Source organism: Mustelus asterias, chromosome 15 (assembly GCF_964213995.1).
Source record: "Mustelus asterias chromosome 15, sMusAst1.hap1.1, whole genome shotgun sequence".
Taxonomy (NCBI): Eukaryota; Metazoa; Chordata; class Chondrichthyes; order Carcharhiniformes; family Triakidae; genus Mustelus; species Mustelus asterias.
The window spans coordinates 12,176,681-12,198,075 of NC_135815.1; the positions used below are offsets into that span (position 1 = coordinate 12,176,681).

The window sequence follows — 21,395 nt, forward strand, 5'->3', positions numbered from 1 at the left end:
TGTTCTCTGCACACAAAAGGAACATGTTTATCAAGCCTTGCACCTTTTTTGCACTGCCCAAGAGCTTGGAGAGCCTAGGGTTCCCCATTGCTTTCTCCATGGCAATTCCTCAGCCAATCAGAATTGGCTTGCTAACCAATCGGCATCTTTTCCCCCTGTGATACAAAATGCCACGATCATTTGACACTTGGCATTCTTGTGTTTGTCCTGATGAGTGCAAGATGAAAAGCTTCGGCGACATGTCTCTCTTCTCAGCAAGCTTCACTTTCCGAAACGGGTGGCCAATTTACTTTCTCGATTATCAGATTGTTGGCAGAAGATCCCGGGTGTCACCAGAAAAATTCAAGAATGGTATTTACACTTTGCGTTCATTCTAACGAACGCTTCTCCGCAAACAACGAAACACTTGGAGCCGTTTCCTCAGGGAGTCAACCCCCATGATGAGTTAATATAATATAAAAGCTTCGTGGAGCTTCCTTGGTGGTGGGGGCGGGGAGCAAGGGTCAGTCCTGTGCCAGCTCGTGTGAGAAGACGCATTGCTGATGATCACAATCATTACAGTGAGAACGAATTAAAAGAGCAAATTTGACAAAATAGTCTATAATTTGTTATAATTGTCATGGTATCATTAAAAGGCTGGCCCATGTTCTATTAACTTGTCAGAGCAGGAAAGCATAATTCATGAGGGAAATCAGTATGGTGCAATTAGGCGAATTATTTCTTCAAATGTACTTATTTTGGCAAATTTATCTCATTACTAATTATTTGGCTGCATTTCATTGGAGTTCAGGGTAAAGTATTATACCTGTAGACGCATCAATTCCTCATTTTCCAAAACCCCTCCCTATCCCCCATTAGCTCCAGGTACTTGGGTTTCTGCCCAGATTCCCCCAAAACAAGCCAACTCAGCAGACACAGTGACACGTTACTGCTCGCTTCTTTTCAATGTGTTACCGTGGCGGTCTAGGTTCACACTCCAAGAGCAGGTCCTGGGGGGAGACGGTGGCACAGTGGTCATGTTACTGGACCAGAGGTCCAAGCTAGTACCCTGGGGACGGGGGTTCAAATCCCGCCACGGAGTTGGTGGAATTTAAATTCAATTCGTCACAGCGCCGGGGACACGGGGTTCGATTCCGGCCGTGGGTCGCTGTCTGTGTGGAGTTCGCACGTTCTCCCCGTGTCTGCGTGGGTTTCCTCCGGGTGCTCCGGTTTCCTCCCACACTCCAAAGATGTGCGGGTTAGGTTGATTGGCCATGGTAAATTGCCCCTTAGTGTCAGGGGGATTAGCAGGGTAAATACGTGGGGTTACGGGAATGGGATCTGGGCGAGATGCTCTGTCAGAGGGTCAGTGCAGGCTCGATGGGCCGAATGACCTCCTTCTGCACTGTAGGGATTCTATGAATTCTAGAGGGGAAAGTTAGTCTCAGCAACAGTGACCATGAAACTATCACTGTTTGACATAAAAACCCTAATGTACTTCAGGGAAGGAAATCTGCCATCCTTACCCGGTCTGGCCTACATATGACTCCAGACCCATAGCAATGTGGTTGACTCTGAATTGCCCGTGAGGGGAATTAGGGATGGTCCACAATGCGGGCCTCGCCAGCAATTCCCCACAGCTCACAACAGAATTTTCAGAAATCTGGTCCTTTGTTATTTAAACCAAAACATTTTTATTGACAGTAAAAAGCTCCTGTTAAGAATGGTCCACTAACTAGGCATGTTAGAATGTAACCGGTGATAACATTGGATCTGTTGTCATGTGACGAATGGTAACAAGCTGCAAGGGTCAGCTGACGCAGTAAACCATGTAACCAATGACAGAATGCTGTGATGATCAGCTGACTCAGTATCAATAAGAACATGTTGGGAATTGTTAACTTGCTTGGCATGGCCCAGGGTGAGGCCTCAAGTTTGGAGTAATGAAGCTTCTTTATTAAACCTTTTCTTTGATTTATAAGTTGGAGTAAGTTTTGGTATTTTTTCATTGTCTGCACTGGAAGAGTTCTTTCTGGATGAACAAGGCAGAGATGGCAACAACCCTCACCAGAAGGTGATGGTGGTGGGGGTGTAATCTGAACCTGACTTGCCGAGCAGGCAATGCTGGAGACCTTTAAAACCTCAGGGCAATTCTGGCAATTCTACAGCCTGCTTAGTATTGCTCCCCATGGCCTTCAGTGTTTGAGGGTTTGGTTAAAATTGCTCCCACAGTGCGTTTTTAATCAACATTCGGTTTCTAGTGAAGGCAGCTGGTTCTAAAGGATATGTCCTTGATGTGGGACCCTGGCATCAGACTCAAATGGAGGCCAGAATCCCGCACTGCGCAGGAAACTGTCACTAACCTGTGACTCTCCCCGATTTGGCCAGTGACCAGAGGGCTGATTCACTGTCCAATTAAGTACAACGAGGGCAGTGGTCTCCAAGTTGGAGGACCTATAGGAGGCCTTCCACCCGAAATCAACAGCACATCATGGCACATCAATGCTCCATCAGATCACCCATGCTACCTCTGGGGGGGGGCACGGTGGCACAGTGGTTAGCACTGCTGGCTCACAGCACCAGGGACCCGGGTTCAATTCCCGACTTGGGTCACTGTCCATGTAGAGTCCACACGTTCTCCCCATGTCTGCGTGGGTTTCCTCTGGGTGCTCCGGTTTCCTCCCACAGTCCGAAAGACGTGCTGGCTAGGTGCTTTGGCCATGCTAAATTCTCCCTCAGGTGTACCCGAACAGGCGCCGGAGTGTGGCGACCAGGGGATTTACACAGTAATTTAATTGCAGTGTTAATGTAAGCCTAATTGGAAACTAATAAATAAGTAAAGTCCATGCCCTCCACGCCCCCCCCACCCCCCACGTACCCTTCATTGTCAATCACTTAGTATCAACTACGTACAATTCTCAGCAGCCAAGCAGTTGCAATGGGATTTATTTTCAAATCATTGAAACAAAAATTTAACTTTAATCAATCTAATAACACCCTAAATTGAAACACACCACCATTGCTGCTAGAAAGAAAACAAATCTACTCCAAGGACAAAAGAATTTCAATTAGAAATGCCTATTAGATTTGTAAACAAACAAGAAACCACATCAAAGACACATTCTGTTATCGCAGCTCCTTAAACATTTCAATCATTCACGGATCAATAGATCACCTGCTGAGCTGAAGCCATTCACAACTTTTGAAAACCAGCCAGGCATTCATAGTAGCTGCAACTGTCAGCACAAAAGCTTTCAGTTACCTTGCCTGAAACTAACAGAACACAATGGTGTGCCCTTTCCATTTCAAAGCAGAATGCCTGTCAATTAATGGAAATAAACAGATGCAGAGATTTTTTTTCAAACAATTCAAAAGTAGTTTTTGGTTACAGTCAAAGCTGCCAGTGGATTTGAATCACAGCACAAAAATGATAGCAGTGTCTGACAGGGCAGTTTTTCTTTGACATTTTTAATGCATTATGGTACTTTCTTTAATGGAAAAAGTACAGTAATCCATGTCAACGGTGATCAAACCAGCCTCCCATCCATTGATTCTGTCTACACTTCCCGCTGTCTTGGCAAAGCAGCCACCATAATTAAGGACCCCACATACCCCAGACATTCTCTCTTCCATCTTCTTCCATTGGGAAAAAGATACAAAAGTCTGAGGTCACGTACCAATTGACTCAAGAACAGCTTCTTCCCTGCTGTTGTGAGACTTTTGAATGGACTTACCTCGCATTAAGTTGATCTTTCTCTACACCCTGGCTATGACTGTAATATTACATTCTGCACTCTCTCATTTCCTTCTCTATGAACGGTATGCTTTTGTCTGTATAGCGTGCAAGAAACAATACTTTTCGCTGTATGTTATAGAGTCATAGAGGGTTACAGCATGGAAACAGGCCCTTCGGCCCAACTTGTCCATACCACCCTTTTATTTTAAACTCCTAAGCTAGTCCCAATTGCCTGCATTTGGCCCATATCCCTCTATACCCATCTTACCCACGTAACTGTCCAAATGCTTTTTAAAAGACAAAATTGTACCCGCCTCTACTACTATCTCTGGCAACTTGTTCCAGACACTCACCACTGTGTGTGTGAAATAATTGCCCCTCTGAACCCTTTTGTATCTCTCCCCTCTCACCTTAAACCTATGCCCTCTAGTTTTAGTCTCCCCTACCTTTGGGAAAAGATATTGACTATCTAGCTGATCTATGCCCTCGTTATTTTACAGACCTCTATAAGATCACCCCTCAGCCTCCTACGCTCCAGAGAAAAAAGTCCCAATCTATCCAGCCTCTCCATATAACTCAAACCAAATCTCTTCTGCACTCTTTCTAGTTTAATGATATCCTTTCTATAATGGGGTGATCAGAACTGCACACGGTATTCCAAGTGTGGCCTTACCAACGTCTTGTACAACTTCAACAAGACATCCCAACTCCTGTATACAATGTTAATACATGTGGCAATAATAAATCAAATCAATGCAAGTGTCAACTTAATCCTGCAGGACATATCCTTCTGATGAATCAATGCATTACAAACATATCTACATTACAATACAGCAGCCTGAATTTCTCGTCTGTTGGGCGCAAGCACTTGGCAGACCCCGGAGTGGGTGCGAGATATGCTCCCAGTGGTGAACCCTGGACCGTGGCTTCATGCTGACTGGTCAATCAATGGTCGATCAGTGTGAAGCGTGCTCTGTGAAAGGCTGAGCGTTACCAGGGAGGGCGGGTAGAGGGTGGGTGTCGAGGGAAGGGACAGTGCGGGCTGGTATGTCCCAGTGTGCTTCCTCAGGGGGACAGCCGCTGAGGAGCTGCTGATCCATCAAAAATAAATATGGACGGTAAAACCACGCCAGGGGTGTCTGGGCGGAACAATCACACACAGACCTCAGTCCCCAGGTGCCTTGGTTAATTTTATTTGAGCCCTCAGCTTTCATTCCACTCTGGATCGAGCTTGCAACTTAAACGTAAAGTATAAGTTTTACTTGCCAATCGGCCCACCCGCTCACTGTGAAGGCAAACGGACAACTTAAAATGCCGTCGAACTGGTGTTTAATTAATTTGAGATGGCTTCTTGATTGTCAACGAGCACACTTCCTACCGCTGACTGGAATATCATAGAATCCTACAGTGCAAAAGGAGGCCATTCGGCCCATCGTGTCTGCACCGACCACAATTTCACCCAGATCCTATCCCCATAACCCCATGTATTTACCCTAGCTAGTCCCCCTGACACTAAGGGGCAATTTGTGCATAGCCAATCCACTTAACACATCTTTGGACTGTGGGAGGAAACCGGAGCACCCGGAGGAAACCCACGCAGACACGGGGAGAATGTGCAAACAGACAAGCCACCCGAGGCCGGAATTGAACCTGGGTTCTTGGCGCTGTGAGGCAGCAGTGCTAACCACTGCGCCACCCCAGGTGTGCTTGGTGACGCCAGGACACGCGCACAATATCTTCACACACGATTTCACATGCTTCAGGGTCTTTCTACATAAAATTCTGACCAGCATCTAGTAGTGACCTCGGAATGTGTCGACTTCCTGTTTATATTTCCTTTCAGAATGTTCCCGACTCCTCAGCGGTCTTCCCACTGTGGTCAGGAGCTTTCCAAAGAGCTGTGCCTTATTTATAGGGCTAACAAAACCCACACCAGCAAAGGTGAACAGCGCGCAGGAGGAGGAAATGCAGTTTTCCTCTGGTCCCCACCAGGAGGATTCTGAGCTGGTTGGAGGGGAGGGGCGCGTACGTTTTTCACCCATGGTTTTCCTGCTCTGCAAAAGTGCCAGGAAAATGGCGAGGGGTTGGGAAAGCAGGTGGAAGTTGATTTTCCAGCCCCAAAAGACCTATGTTCATCATCTTGTGTGACCCAATTTGCACTTCAAGTGGGAGACTAACATCTGGCGCTCGGCATTCGTATTGAGATCAATCTAGACCAAGCTCAATGCGCAACGGAAGTATCTTCTGTGGCACTGAGATACAAGACTGAATACAAGCCTTTGAAATGATATTTGAAGATTAAACTATCCGCTATCTTGAACACATGACAGACATTTTGCACTGTAAACAGCAGCATGGTTACTCATTAAGACTCTTCACAATGTTGCAGTATGTCAGTGAGTTTTACATTTTAATGGCCCCCCCCGCACCTGCTGTACATAAACATTATCCTTGCTCCTGAGCCTTTTGTTACCAATCATGTAATAAATTCAGTACAATTACCAGTTACAACCCATGATAAGTAATCCTTGAGATACATTTCGTTTATGCAAGGAGCGGTGGCCCAAGGTGGAAGCGCGCTTTCATAGAACAGTACACACAGGAACAGGCCCTTCGGCCCACGATGTTGTGCCAAACATGATGCCAAATTAAACTAATCCCTTCTTCCCATCCTTGGTTCATAACCTGCTCCATCCCTCTATTCCTTGGCACATTCATGTGCTTGTCTACAATCTCCTTAAACGTCCTTATCGTGGGCGGCACGGTGGCACAGTGGTTGGCACTGCTACCTCACAGTGCCAGGGACCTGGGTTCGATTCCCGGCTTGGGTCACTGTCTGTCTGGAGTTTGCACGTTCTCCCCGTGTCTGTGTGGGTTCCCTCCGGGTGCTCCGGTTTCCTCCCACAGTCCAAAGATGTGCGGGTTAGGTTGATTGGCCATGATAAATTGCCCCTTAGTATCAGGGGGAGTAGCAGGGTAAATAAATGGGGCTGCAGGGATAGGGCCTGGGTGGGATTGCGGTCAGTGCAGACTCGATGGGCCAAATGACCTCCTTCTGCACTGTAGGGTTTCTATGTATTTGCCTGCACCACCACCTCTGGCAGTGCATTCCAGACACCTACCAATAAAATACTTGCCCCTTACATCTCCTTTGACCTTTCCCTTCTCACCTTAAGTGCATGCTCCCTAGTATTGGACATTTCAACTCTGGGAAAAAGATTCTGACTGTCAACCCTATCTATGCCTCTCACAATTTTATCAGCTACGACTCTCACAAACTTTTACAGATGCGTCACAGAAAGCATTCTTTCTGGTTGTATCACAGCTTGGTATGGGCTCCTGCTCTGCCCAAGACCACAAGAAACTACAAAAAGTCGTGAATGTAGCCCAATCCATCACGCAAACCAGCCTCCCATCCATTGACTCTGTCTACACTTCCCGCTGCCTCGGAAAAGCAGCCAGCTTAATCAAGGACCCCACGCACCCCGGACATTCTCTCTTCCACCTTCTTCCTTCGGGAAAAAGATACCAAAGTCTTAGGTCACGTACCAACCGACTCAAGAACAGCTTCTTCCCTGCTGCCATCAGACTTTAGAATGGGCCTACCTCGCATCAAGTTGATCTTTCTCTACACCCTAGCTATGACTGTAACACTACATTCTGCACTCTCTCGTTTCCTTCTCTATGAACGGTATGTTTTGTCTGTATAGCGCGCAAGAAACAATACTTTTCACTGTATGTTAATACATAGAATCATAGAAACCCTACAGTGCAGAAGGAGGCCATTCGGCCCATCAAGTCTGCACCGACCACAATCCCACCCAGGCCCTTTCACCCACATATTTTACCCACTAATCCCTCTAACCTACGCATCCCAGGACTCTAAGGGGCAATTTTTTTTTTTTAACCTGGCCAATTAACCTAACCCGCACATCTTTGGACTGTGGGAGGAAACCGGAGCACCCGGAGGAAACCCACGCAGACACGAGGAGAATGTGCAAACTCCACACAGACAGTGACCCGAGCCGGGAATCGAACCCGGGACCCTGGAGTTGTGAAGCAGCAGTGCTAACCACTGTGCTACCGTGCCGCCCCGGTGACATGTGACAATAATAAATTAAATCAAATCAAATCAGGTCTCCCCCTCAGCCTCTGCCGCTCCCAGAGAAAACAAAACCTAGTTTGTCCAGCCTCTCCTTATAGCTCACTTCCTTGGCCTAAACCTTGCACATTGTGGTCAGTTTTCAGTTGGGGCTAACCGGCCTCAGAAATGGCCTTATCGCCCTGGCAACATGACAGGCTCCATTTGAAGGGCACCTACTTGAGGGTGGTCCCTGTTTCAGGCCATAGGCCCTTTCTGGAAATTGCAGTGCTGACCCTCCCCCAGCACCAAGGACCCAGGGGCAGAAAGCCCTGCCCACCGAGAGCTGCTGCCAGCCAGAGGCCAGGAGCTCTTCCTTGCTCAGCAGAGCTATTGGGGAGGCGGTGGCAGCTGACGGTACTGCACCCATCCAAGGTCAATGATTGGCCAGGGCCCATGCAGAGATGAGCAGTGATTGGAGGGGGGGGGGGGGGATTACGGGGTGTGGGTCATGGGGGTGAGGAAGAGGGGACAGAGGCATCAGCAGCAAGGGGAAGGGGTTGGCTCCCAACCTTCCCAATGCTGCATCCCTTGATCAGGCATGTGATGGTCCCTTTAAGAACCAGTTATCTCCAGCTCTGAGGGAGCCTGAAACACACCGGCAGGGTTTGCCTTCCAGGCTTTCTCCGGGGGCGAACCCCCCTCCCACCATTGGGTTAACACCAGCAGCATCAGGATGGGGTCCATAAGTGCACATTCATCAGGGAGGAGGTGGGGAGGTGGCGGGGACCCCTCCTGACACACCCCAACCCCCCAATTAAATGGACCCCCACCACTAAACAGCAACCGAGGGAAGTAATTAAATTTCTCCATTGTGCCTGTCCAATAACATCTATCCCTTTTGTTACTATTGCAAAACTGTAATAAAAAAACCAATTCCCAATGTATGGAATGTCACAAGGTCAAAAAAACAGAGAAGGAGAGACAGAGAGGACAGAGAGGACTGAGAGAGAGAGAGAGAGAGAGAGATGGAGAAGGAGAGAGAGAGAGACACGCACACATACAGAGGGCGGAGAGAGAGAGATAGAGATGGAAAAAGAGTGATGGAGAAAGAGAGAGATGGAGACAGAGAGAGAGAGATGGAGACAGAGAGAGAGGCTGAGGGGACGGAGAGAGAGAGAGACAGAGGACAGAGAGAGGAGGAGTGATGGAGAGAGAGAGACGGACAAAGAGAGAGAGACGTAGGCAGACAGAGAGGACGGAGAGAGAGAGAGAGAGATGGAGAAGGTGTGATGCAGAGAGAGAGAGTGAGAGAGACACAGAGGACAGAGAAAGAGAGAGAGATGGAGACGGAGAGACAGAGACAGAGAGAGACAGAGAGGACGGAGAGACGAGAGATGGAGAAGGAGTGATGGAGAAGGAGTGATGGAGTGAGAGAGGCGGAGAGAGAGAGAGAAATAAACAGAGGACAGAAAGAGAGAGATGGAGAAGGAGAGAAAAAGAGAGGGAGAGAGAGAGATGGAAAGGGAGAGAGAGAGAGAGATTAGACCATAGGAGGGTAACTGAAGGAGAGAAATAAAATTTGAATGTCAAGTGTAACCAAGGGAAAGAAAAATTAGATTTAGGGGTTTGTGATTAACTCATTGTACAGTATATAAACACTTCAATGTCAAAAGTCACATTTTTAGAAGGAATGCCAGCAGCCAATGAATTCCTTAGGTGGTAAAGGGTGAGGCGTCTGATATTGGGAAATATCTTTGCTTCATTTCACTCTGATGTTACTCACCAAGGCTTCCAGCAACTGGAAGCAACTTGACAGAGAAAGCTGCCAACTGCAACACATTAAATTCACTGATCAAGGAGAGTTATAACAGCAGTTTCATCTTGCTTTAAGCTGCAGCCTTGTACGTTAAAAAAGGAAGCCTTGCATTTTTATAGCGCCTTTCACAACCTCAGAATGTCACAGAGCGTTTTACAGGCAGTGAAGTACTTTTTGACATGCAGTCACGGTTATTCATAGAATCCCTACAGTACAGAAGGGGGCCATTCGGCCCATCGAGCTTGCACCGACAACAATCTCACCCTATCCCCATAACCCCACATATTTACTTGATAATCCCCCCGAAACTAGGGTCAATTTAGCATGGCCAATGCACCTAACCAGCATGTCTTTCAGACTGTGGGAGGAAACTGGAGGAAACCTACGCAGACACGGGGAGAACGTGCAAACTCCACACAGACAGTGACCCAAGCTGGGGATCAAACCCGGGTCCTTGGCACTGTGAGGCAGCTGTGCTAACCACTGTGCCACTGTGCCGATTATGTGGGTAATCTGCACAGCAAGCTCCCATAAACAGCAAGATGGTAATGACCAGATCAGCCTCTCTCTCTCCATCTCTCCCTCTCCCTGTTCCAGATCAGCCTGTTCCAGATCAGCCTGTTCCATTCATCTAACCTGCATATCTTTGGACTGTGGGAGGAAACAGGAGCACCTGGAGGAAACCCACACCGACATGGGGAGAATGTGCAAACTCCACACAGTCACCCAAGGGCGGAATTGAACCCGGGTCCTTGGCACTGTGAGGCAGCAGTGCTAACCACTGTACCACCATGTTGCCCCTTCTCAATACTTCTCTTGATCATGGGTTTATGCACAGAACACAGCAATACGTACGTCTGCTCCTGACCCACTAACCCAGTGTCCCAGCACTCACTCTTTTGACATAACAGTCAAACAAATGGGCAAATTAAAATGATAGCCCCTTAAAGAGGCGCTGTAACAAAAGACAACACTTTTTTTTAAGGAAACGAATATAATTAAATTAACATGTTCTTCCCGAGGCTGATGACGCACTCCAAACCCCGCAGTGCCCGGCAGTGGAAGGCCACTCTCTCTTCATATCCTTTTGAGCAAATCAGTCGAATCAAATGGATAAATTACCAAGTTAACAAATAAATTAAAGCAATACCCCTTAAAAGGACACGGAATCAAAAGACAAAACTCTTAAAGGAAACTTATCAAATCAAAAATATCATTTTGGAGACTGCGATAGGACTCCAGCCCCTCGTTGGTGCCCACGGGGCGCGGAAGGTAGCATGGGGCTGAACTGCAGTCTCTCTTTATAAGTACTCTAAGTACTGAGTTAAATAATGCCCTCCACCTGTGTATCTTCACAATATAATTAACACATCATTAATGCCCGAGGGATGTGTAGCTGGATTTAAGGGCTTCCCGATGCATCACTATTTGTTGGCTTATTAGGTTTTGGCAACAGAACCATAGAACCATAGAAAATTACAGCTCAGAAACAGGCCTTTTGGCCCTTCTTGTCTGTGCCGAACCATTTTATGCCTAGTCCCACTGACCTGCACTTGGACCATATCCCTCCACACCCCTCTCATCCATGAACCCGTCCAAGTTTTTCTTAAATGTTAAAAGTGACCCCCCCGCATTTACCACTTTATCCGGCAGCTCATTCCACACTCCCACCACTCTCTGCGTGAAGAAGCCCCCCCTAATATTCCCTTTAAACTTTTCTCCTTTCACCCTTAACCCATGCCCTCTGGTTTTTTTCTCCCCTAGCCTCAGCGGAAAAAGCCTGCTTGCATTCACTCTATCTATACCCATCAAAATCTTATACACCTCTATCAAATCTCCCCTCAATCTTCTACGCTCCAGGGAATAAAGTCCCAACCTATTCAATCTCTCTCTGTAACTCAGCTTCTCAAGTCCCGGCAACATCCTTGTGAACCTTCTCTGCACCCTTTCAATCTTATTTACATCCTTCCTGTAACTAGGTGACCAAAACTGTACACAATACTCCAAATTCGGCCTCACCAATGCCTTATATAACCTTACCATAACACTCCAACTTTTATACTCGATACTCCGATTTATAAAGGCCAATGTACCAAAGGCACTCTTTACGACCCTATCCACCTGTGACGTCACTTTTAGGGAATTCTGTACCTGTATTCCCAGATCCCTCTGTTCAACTGCACTCTTCAGAGTCCTACCATTTACCCTGTACGTTCTTCTTTGGTTTGTCCTTCCAAAGTGCAATATCTCACACTTGTCTGCGTTAAATTCCATTTGCCATTTTTCAGCCCATTTTTCTAGTTGGTCCAAATCCCTCTGCAAGCTTTGAAAACCTTCCTCACTGTCCACTACACCTCCAATCTTTGTATCATCAGCAAACTTGCTGATCCAATTTACCACATTATCATCCAGATCATTGATATAGATGACAAACAACAATGGACCCAACACCGATCCCTGCGGCACACCACTAGTCACAGGCCTCCACTCAGAGAAGCAATCCTCCACAACCACTCTCTGGCTTCTTCCATTGAGCCAGTGTCTAATCCAATTTACTACCTCCCCATGTATACCTAGCGACTGAACCTTCCTAACTAACCTCCCATGAGGGACCTTGTCAAAGGCCTTGCTGAAATCCAGGTAGACAACATCCACCGCCTTCCCTTCATCCACTTTCCTGGTAACCTCCTCGAAAAACTCAAATAGATTGGTCAAACATGACCTACCACGCACAAAGCCATGTTGACTCTCCCTAATAAGCCCCTGTCTATCCAAATATTTGTAGATCCTATCCCTTATCACACCTTCCAATAACTTGCCCACCACTGTCGTCAAACTTACTGGCCGATAATTTCCCGGATTTCTTTTGGAACCTTTTTTAAACAACGGAACAACATGAGCCACCCTCCAATCATCCGGCACCTCCCCCGTGAATACTGACATTTTAAATCTGTCTGCCAGGGCCCCTGCAAGTTCAACACTAGCTTCCCTCAAGGTCCGTGGGAATACCCTGTCCGGTCCTGGGGATTTATCCACTCTGATTTGCCTCAAGACAGCGAGCACCTCCTCCCCTTTAATCTGTAAAGGTTCCATGGCCTCCCTACCAGTTTGCCCTATTTCCGTAGACTCCATGCCCGTTTCCTCAGTAAATACGGATGCAAAAAAACCATTTAGTATCTCTTTTGGTTCCATACACAGTGTACCACTCTGTATTGAGCTACATGAGCTACATTGAGCTACATGTCCATTTTCTAATATTGCATTGGACAGTTTTGTGGCGCAGTGGGTAGCGGCCCTGCCTCTGAACCAGAAGCTCTGGGTTCGAGTCCCACCCCAGGACTTGATAACTAAGGTGCGTTCATAACCCGGTCAAACAGATTGTCAGCCTGTAAATCCTTCCAAAATACACCAACGGTTGGTGGTCAGAGACTCCTGGTCAGCCATGCTCGATGTGGAGTGACACCCCGCAAGCTATAAGCCTGGGCAGCAGGACTGGCAGTAAGAAGTTTAACAACACCAGGTTAAAGTCCAACAGGTTTATTTGGTAGCAAAAGCCACACAAGCTTTCGAGGCTCTGAGCCCCTTCTTCAGGTGAGTGGGAATTCTGTTCACAAACAGAACTTATAAGACACAGACTCAATTTACATGAATAATGGTTGGAATCCGAATACTTACAACTAATCCAGTCTTTAAGAAACAAAACAATGGGAGTGGAGAGAGCATCAAGACAGGCTAAAAAGATGTGTATTGTCTCCAGACAAGACAGCCAGTGAAACTCTGCAGGTCCACGCAACTGTGGGAGTTACAAATAGTGTGACATAAATTCTGACACCATCCACCAGGTACACGGTACATACTCTTGCAACTCGGCCAACGTTGTCTACCTGATACGCTGCAAGAAAGGATGTCCCGAGGCATGGTACATTGGGGAAACTATGCAGACGCTGCGACAACGGATGAATGAACACCGCTCGACAATCACCAGGCAAGACTGTTCTCTTCCTGTTGGGGAGCACTTCAGCGGTCACGGGCATTCGGCCTCTGATATTCGGGTAAGCGTTCTCCAAGGCGGCCTTCGCGACACACGACAGCGCAGAGTCGCGGAGCAGAAACTGATAGCCAGGTTCCGCACACACAAGGACGGCCTCAACCGGGATATTGGGTTTATGTCACACTATTTCACATAAATATTTCTGCTTTTTTCCTCCTGAGTCTTTATCATGCGATCCTAGAATCAGAATTTATGTCACACTATTTGTAACTCCCACAGTTGCGTGGACCTGCAGAGTTTCACTGGCTGTCTTGTCTGGAGACAATACACATCTTTTTAGCCTGTCTTGATGCTCTCTCCACTCCCATTGTTTTGTTTCTTAAAGACTGGATTAGTTGTAAGTATTCGGATTCCAACCATTATTCATGTAAATTGAGTCTGTGTCTTATAAGTTCTGTTTGTGAACAGAATTCCCACTCACCTGAAGAAGGGGCTCAGAGCCTCGAAAGCTTGTGTGGCTTTTGCTACCAAATAAACCTGTTGGACTTTAACCTGGTGTTGTTAAACTTCTTACTGTGTTTACCCCAGTCCAACGCCGGCATCTCCACAGCAGGACTGGCAACATGTTCCTGGAATTACTCGCTATGGAAACAGACGAAAGTCTGCCTTTGTGTACCACTCGGTGCGGGAAGAGAATTGGAATCAGAACACTGCATTGTTGGCTCCCTTTGGGGCAGCTCGGTAGCACAGTGGTTAGCACTGCTGCTTCACAGCTCCAGGGACCTGGGTTCGATTCCCGGCTCGGGTCACTGTCTGTGTGGAGTTTGCACATTCTCCTCGTGTCTGCGTGGGTTTCCTCCGGGTGCTCCGGTTTCCTCCCACAGTCCAAAGATGTGCGGGTTAGGTTGATTGGCCAGGTTAAAAATTGCCCCTTAAGAGTCCTGAGATGCCTCGGTTAGAGGGATTAGCGGGTAAATATGTGGGGGTAGGGCCTGGGTGGGATTGTGGTCGGTGCAGACTCGATGGGCCGAATGGCCTCCTTCTGCATTGTATGGTTTCTATGGATTGCTGGAACTATTGGAGTCATTTTAGTTTCATCAACACCCCCCATCCCCCTCCAACTGGGAACCGATAGGTACATCAGTCTATCGTTCAGAAATGAGGTTAGATGGGCTCCCAGATAGAAAATCCTGAATTCCACTGCATTAAATATCTTCCACTGACATTCACAAGAAAAATGCAAAGGAATGATTCATTTTAAAGTGCTGTTTGTGTGACACTGGGAGAACAGTTTAGAAAAATACAGATGTGGGAGCAATGTCAGCTTCCAGTCAAAGATAAATTTGTATCTCGATATACATGAGATCAGAGATTTTCGAAAAACAAACCATGCTGACACATGGAACAGGCTGCTTGTTTTCTCTGTCTCAACTTTCATAGAAACCCTACAGTGCAGAAGGAGGCCATTTAGCCCATCGAGTCTGCACCGACCACAATCCCACCCCAGGCCCTATCCCCACAACCCCAGACATTTACCCCACTCATCCCTCTAATCTAGGCAAGCCAGACAGTAAGGGTCAATTTAACATGGCCAATGCACCTAACCCGCACATCTTTGGACTGTGGGAGGAAACCGGAGCACCCGGAGGAAACCCACGCAGACACGTGGAGGACGTGCAAACTCCGCACAGACAGTGATCCAAGCCAGGAATCGAACCCAGTCCCTGGAGCTGTGAGATAGCAGTGCTAACCACTGTGCTACTGTGCTGTCCAAAGTGGCTTGGGACGTTTTACTATATGAAGCCAGGATATAAATGAAAGTCTGGGTTTAGTATAGTGTGTTTGCGTCCCAGTGATTATCGCCAGCCACCATATTGACTGATGCCAGAAACATGGCAGGTTGCAACCTACACCCATGAAAAGCGACATTGGGTTCCACCTTTTAAATGCCTTTTTCAATTTTCAATTTCCCCAAGATGTGGAGATGCCAGAGTCGGACTGGTGTGGGCACAGTAAGAAGTCTCACAACACCAGGTTAAAGTCCAACAGGTTTATTTGGTAGCATGAGCTTTCGGAGGGCTGCTCCTTCATCAGTGCTCTGAAAGCTTGTTGTGGCACTGAAAACCTTTCGACAGCTAAGTTTGAAAGATCTTGCCAACTTCAAATGTCATAAGTAGGTGTTGTATGGTGAGTTAAGAATGTGTTTAGTTCAGTGATTGAAAAGAAAAGTAACCATTAAATTGATCAGTATTGTATAAGTATTCAAATGCATTAGTGTACATTTACCAGTGCATAAAGTGCTTTTTTACATTCAACAGTATTGAGAATCATATATTTATGTGTCATCTGGACCCTGTGCTTTGATTTTAACATTGATTTAAAGTCCAGGCATCTATTGAGTCTTTGAAAAACTGACCAGGTCGCTATGACTTCAAAGGCGCTACTGTATTGGGATCTGGAGTGTTTGTTTACACATCTTCGAATCACATTTATGAATGCTTGGCTGAATTTCAGACCCTAATGATGGATTTAGCTTAACATTGTTGTTGACATAGCTGTAAAGAGTCACGACAGCTATCAATGCATCATCAGCCCCCCAAAACGACATTTTAATTTAATTTGAAAAATTTACGCGAAAGTTCTTGTTTTTTTCCATTTCAGTGCCCCGTTCAGAGGCTAATTGGCCAATTATTTTAGTTTGCTCCAATGAGTATAAAGAAGGGATACAGGGTTAGTAGTTAGGAGGCAGAGAATCAGAATGCTGCATCCTGTGAATAAACATACTATCAAGGATATGATCTGTGCCTTGTTTCGAACTTCAGCATCTGGTTTGGAGCATGCAGGGCACAGGCTGGATGGATGGGGCTTGGGCGGAGTCAGGGTTGAAATTCTGAGACTTGTTTGGCCAATGGTGATGAAAATTAATTGAGAATCTTGGTACAGAAGGAAATGTTGAATAATGAGATTTAAACAAATAGCAATTTTAGAAATTGCCGGGGGGGAGGGGGAGGAGAAATTGCCGGAGGGGTGGGGGGAGGGGTGGGGGGTGGCGGGGGGGTGGGGGGGGGGGGCGGGGGGGGGTCTGTTCTTAAACTAGATGCTCTCACATGAGCAGGTATCATAGATAGAGAGCCGAGTTGATTCAAGGCTCCTGAGATAATCTAGAAGAAGGCCATTTCAGGATGTTGTTGGGGGTGTCAGCCATGGGACAGGAGCCTGCGGGTTTCTCCCCAGAGCATAAAAGCTTTGGCATAAAATCTTGGCTGAAACTCCAGTACCGAGGGGGTGCTGCACTGTCGGAGGTGCCATTTGCAGATTAGGCTTGAGGGGCCAAATGGCCTGTTCCTGCTCCTGTTCTTATGTACCTAGTCGGTTGAAGGATGGTGGAAATTTGGACTTCTCTCCCCAAAAACAGTTGAGGTTGGCAGGGGTGGTGGAGGTGTGGGAAAGCGGCATGTCACAGGATCCTTACAGTGTAGAAGGAGACCATTTGGCCCATCAAATCTGCACTGACACTCGAGCATTCTACCTAATCTCACTCCCCTGCCTTGCCCCCATAACCATGCACATTCTTTTCAGATGGTAATCCAATCCCGTCTTGAGTACCTCGATCGAACCTGCCTCCACCACCCTCTCAAGAAGTTCGTTCCAGACCTTAACCACCCTTTGAGTGAAATTCTTTATTCACTTTTACTCCTTTTGCCAATTGTTTTGAATCGGTGCCCTCTGGTTCTTGATGCTCTCTTAAGTGGGAACAGTTTCGCAGTATTTACCCTGTCCAGACCCCTCCGAATCTTGAATACCTCTATCAGGTCTCCTCTCAGCCTTCTTTTCTCCGAGGAAAACAGACCCAATCTCTCCAATCTAGCCTCATAGCTGCAGTTGTTTTTCCCTGGAGTCATTCTTATGAACCTCCTCTGTACTCTCTCAATTGAGTAAGAAGTCTCACAACACCAGGTTAAAGTCCAACAGGTTTATTTGGCAGCAAATACCATAAGCTTTCGGAGCACAGCTCCTTCGTCAGATGGAGTGGAAATCTGCTCTCAAACAGTGCAAACAGACAGAATCAAGTTGCAGAATACTGATTAGAATGCGAATCCTACAGCCAGCCAGGTCTTAAATGTACAGACAATGTGGGTCCGGATTGTCTGTACATTTAAGACCTGGCTGGCTGTAGGATTCGCATTCTAATCAGTATCCTGCAACTTGATTCTGTCTGTTTGCACTGTTTGAGAGCAGATTTCCACTCCATCTGACGAAGGAGCAGCAAGCTCCGAAAGCTTATGGTATTTGCTACCAAATAAACCTGTTGGACTTTAACCTGGTGTTGTGAGACTTCTTACTGTGTTCACCCCAGTCCAACGCCGGCATCTCCACATCATGACTCTCTCAATTGAACATTCCAAAACTGAGATTGCTAGATCTTTGCTAGATAAGGTTCTTAAGGATTACGGAACCAAGGCAAGTAGATGGAGTTAAGGTATATTTGTTCCAGTACAATGATGCAGCAGACTCAAGGGGCAGAATCGCCTCTTTCTGTCGTAACGTAAAACAACTGTCAGAAGATATGGTGACACATTTCTATCGAGGGAGAGCCTTTCTTTTTATTCATTCATGGGACATGGGCGTCACTGGCCGGCCAGCATTTATTGCCCATCCCTAGTTGCCTGAAGGCAGTTGAGAGTCAAACACATTGCTGTGGCCCTGGAGCCATATGTAGGCCAGACCGGGTAAGGACGGCAGTTTTCCTTTTCTAAAGGGTATTAGTACAGGAATGAGATAGAGAATCTGGTGAACTGGTGCGGCAACAATAATCTCTCCCTCAATGCCAACAAAACGAAGGAGATTGTCATCGACTTCAGGAAGCGTAAAGGAGAACATGCCCCTGTCTACATCAACGGGGACAAAGTAGAAAGGGTCGAGAGCTTCACGTTTTTAGGTGTCCAGATCACCAACAACCTGTCCTGTCCCCCCCATGCCGACACTATAGTTAAGAAAGTCCACCCATGCCTCTACTTTCTCAGAAGACAAAGGAAATTTGGCATGTCAGCTACGAGTCTCACCAACTTTTACAGATGCACCATAGAAAGCATTCTTTCTGGTTGTATCACAGCTTGGTATGGCTCCTGCTCTGCCCAAGACCGCAAGGAACTACAAAAGGTCGTGAATGTAGCCCAATCCATCACGCAAACCAGCCTCCCATCCATTCACTCTGTCTACACTTCCCGCTGCCTCGGCAAGGCAGCCAGCATAATTAAGGACCCCACGCACCCCGGACATTCTCTCTTCCACCTTCTTCCGTCGGGAAAAAGACATAAAAGTCTGAGGTCACGTACCGACCGACTCAAGAACAGCTTCTTCCCTGCTGCTGTCAGACTTTTGAATGGACCGACCTTGCATTAAGTTGATCTTTCTCTACACCCTAGCTATGACTGTAATAGTACATTCAGCACTCTCTCGTTTCCTTCTCTATGAACAGTATGTTTTGTCTGTATAGCGCGCAAGAAACAATACTTTTCACTGTATGTTAATACGTGACAATAATAAATCAAATCGAATCAGTGAACTAGATGGGCTTTTCCGACAATCGACAATGGTTTCAGTAGATTCTTAGGCCCTGATTTTGCCAACACGCCTGCCCCAAAATTGAGGCAGGCGAGGCTCGCAAAACGGCATTCCCTGTTGGCCTCAGGCGCGATCTTACAAGCCTTGGGAGGGCGTGTCGGTAAAATCAGGGCCTTCATCACAGATATGTTTCTTTATTGAATTCAAATTCCACCATCTGCCATGGCGGGATTCGAACCGGGTCACCAGAACATTAGCTGAGTTTCTGGATTAATAGTCTAGCTGTGATACCACTCGGCCATCGCCTCCCAACTCTGAGGAGTTAGCCTGAATTTAAAAAGAACTTCAGTGAAGCGCTTAGCACAGATTTTTCATTTGGTGATTAAATTAAAGATGTTATTCTCTGACATGGTCTTTTAGTTACACTCCCGGTGGTCCATGTGCAGTGGGCAAGGACAGCAACAGCACTGGGAGATGTACACTGAGAGATAGTCACCAACATCAGGGAACTGTTACATCAGATTTATGGGCTGAAATAGTGAGACAGGATCATGAAACCCAATAAAATACATGAGCTATGTTTTTATTATGAGTGAGATAAATTGAAATAGATTTCAATTTTCAAATGATATCGGGTGAGTGCCAGATTTGGTGTGACTGGAAACAGAGGCAAGCACTCGCATACATACACACTCTTGGATAAGTAGTGTTTTTTTTACTCATTCATGGGACATGGGCGTCGCTGGCTGGCCAGCATTTATTGCCCATCCCTAGTTGCCCTTGTTCAGAGGGCAGTTGAGAGGCAACCACATTGCTGTGGCTCTGGAGTCACATGTAGGCCAGATCGGGCAATGACAGCAGATTTCCTTCCCTAAAGGACATCAGTGAACCTGATGGGTTTTTCCAACCATTGACAATTGTTTCATGGTCATCAGTAGATTCTTAATTCCAGATATTTTTTCATAGAATTCAAATTCCACCATCTGCCGTGGCGGGATTCGAACCCAGGTCCCCAGAACATTAGCTGAGTTTAATTAATAGTCTAGAGATAATACCACTAGGCCATCGCCTCCCCTTCTCTCGGACACACACACTCTTTCTCCTTTAAACACTCAGATATACACTATCTCAGACAAACAAAGACAAGAGATGACACAGTTGCAGTTTGACCACTCACTGATAAGGTTGTAGGGTCCTCACGCCGTAACTCAAGGCTTCCTCCCAGCGGGCGAGGTGGATGCAGGCGTCCATGGCGGCGTCGAGTATCTTCAACAGATAGAGGTTCGTGTCTGGTAGGACATCCCGGTTCTTACCTAGTGCAGCCTGGCACATGTCCACAATCTCTTCCCAGTCTGTTATTAACTTCAGTTAAGGAGTCAGGCAGCAAATATAAAGCAAAGAAACCCTTCAGGTATTATTTTACAAAAGACAGCTGCTTTCCAGTAAATAAGGGCATCTGCTCCGCTCTCAAGGGTCTCGCGCTCCCGGCCACTTTGTTCCTGGATAAACATTCGACGCATAGTACATCTCCAATTTAATTAATTTACCTTTATACCAGAGCAGTGTGCCAGACAGTTCAAAGCAGGGGGAGTGGAGACTTGTTTTGTGTGGTGTGAGACCACATCCCCCGCTACCTTTACCGTTTTGTAATGCTCCTAAGGAACCCGGGACACACCATCCTCCCCTCCCAACACAACGCACAGCTTCTTTCTCAAATCCCTTCTTTACCCAGGAAAATCCAAATTTGGTTTTGGGATACAAATGGCACCGTCAGGCAGTCCTTACTGCCCATCCTCAGTTACCCGCGAGTGCATTAAGAGTCAACGCTGTATCGCACGATCAGAGTCACATCATGTATCCCTTACCGGGTTCACTAGTCTGCGCCCTGGTATTACTCAAGGAGTCTTGTATGCTGATTTAACCTTGTAAAGGGTGTATGGCTTTACTTCAAGGGGAATCAAGTATAAAAATAGGGAAGTCTTGCTAAAACTATACAAGGCACCAGTTAGACCACCCCACCTGGAATTTTGTGAACAGCTTTGGTCCCCTTATCTGAGGAAAGATGGACTGGCATCGGTGGTAGTCCAGAGACGATTCACTAGGTCGATCTCAGGGATGGGTGGGATTTTCTGATGAGGAGAGGCTGTACTCATGGGAGTTTAGAAGAATGAGAGGCGACCTGAGGGAGGTCTGTGCTGGAAAATGGAAAGTTCTCCCCCTTTTT

At 46.8% G+C, this 21,395-nt stretch overlaps 1 protein-coding gene across 3 annotated transcripts in view; it reads right to left on the minus strand.

Annotated features, from left to right (window-relative positions):
- Positions 1 to 21,395, minus strand: part of smyd3 (SET and MYND domain containing 3) — a 738,112-nt gene that overhangs the window by 45,601 nt on the left and 671,116 nt on the right. For all 3 annotated transcript variants that reach the window (XM_078229519.1, XM_078229520.1, XM_078229518.1), the window contains exon 10: positions 20,349 to 20,523. In XM_078229519.1, the coding sequence (XP_078085645.1) occupies positions 20,349 to 20,523 (175 nt within the window). The remainder of the gene's footprint in view (positions 1 to 20,348; positions 20,524 to 21,395) is intronic.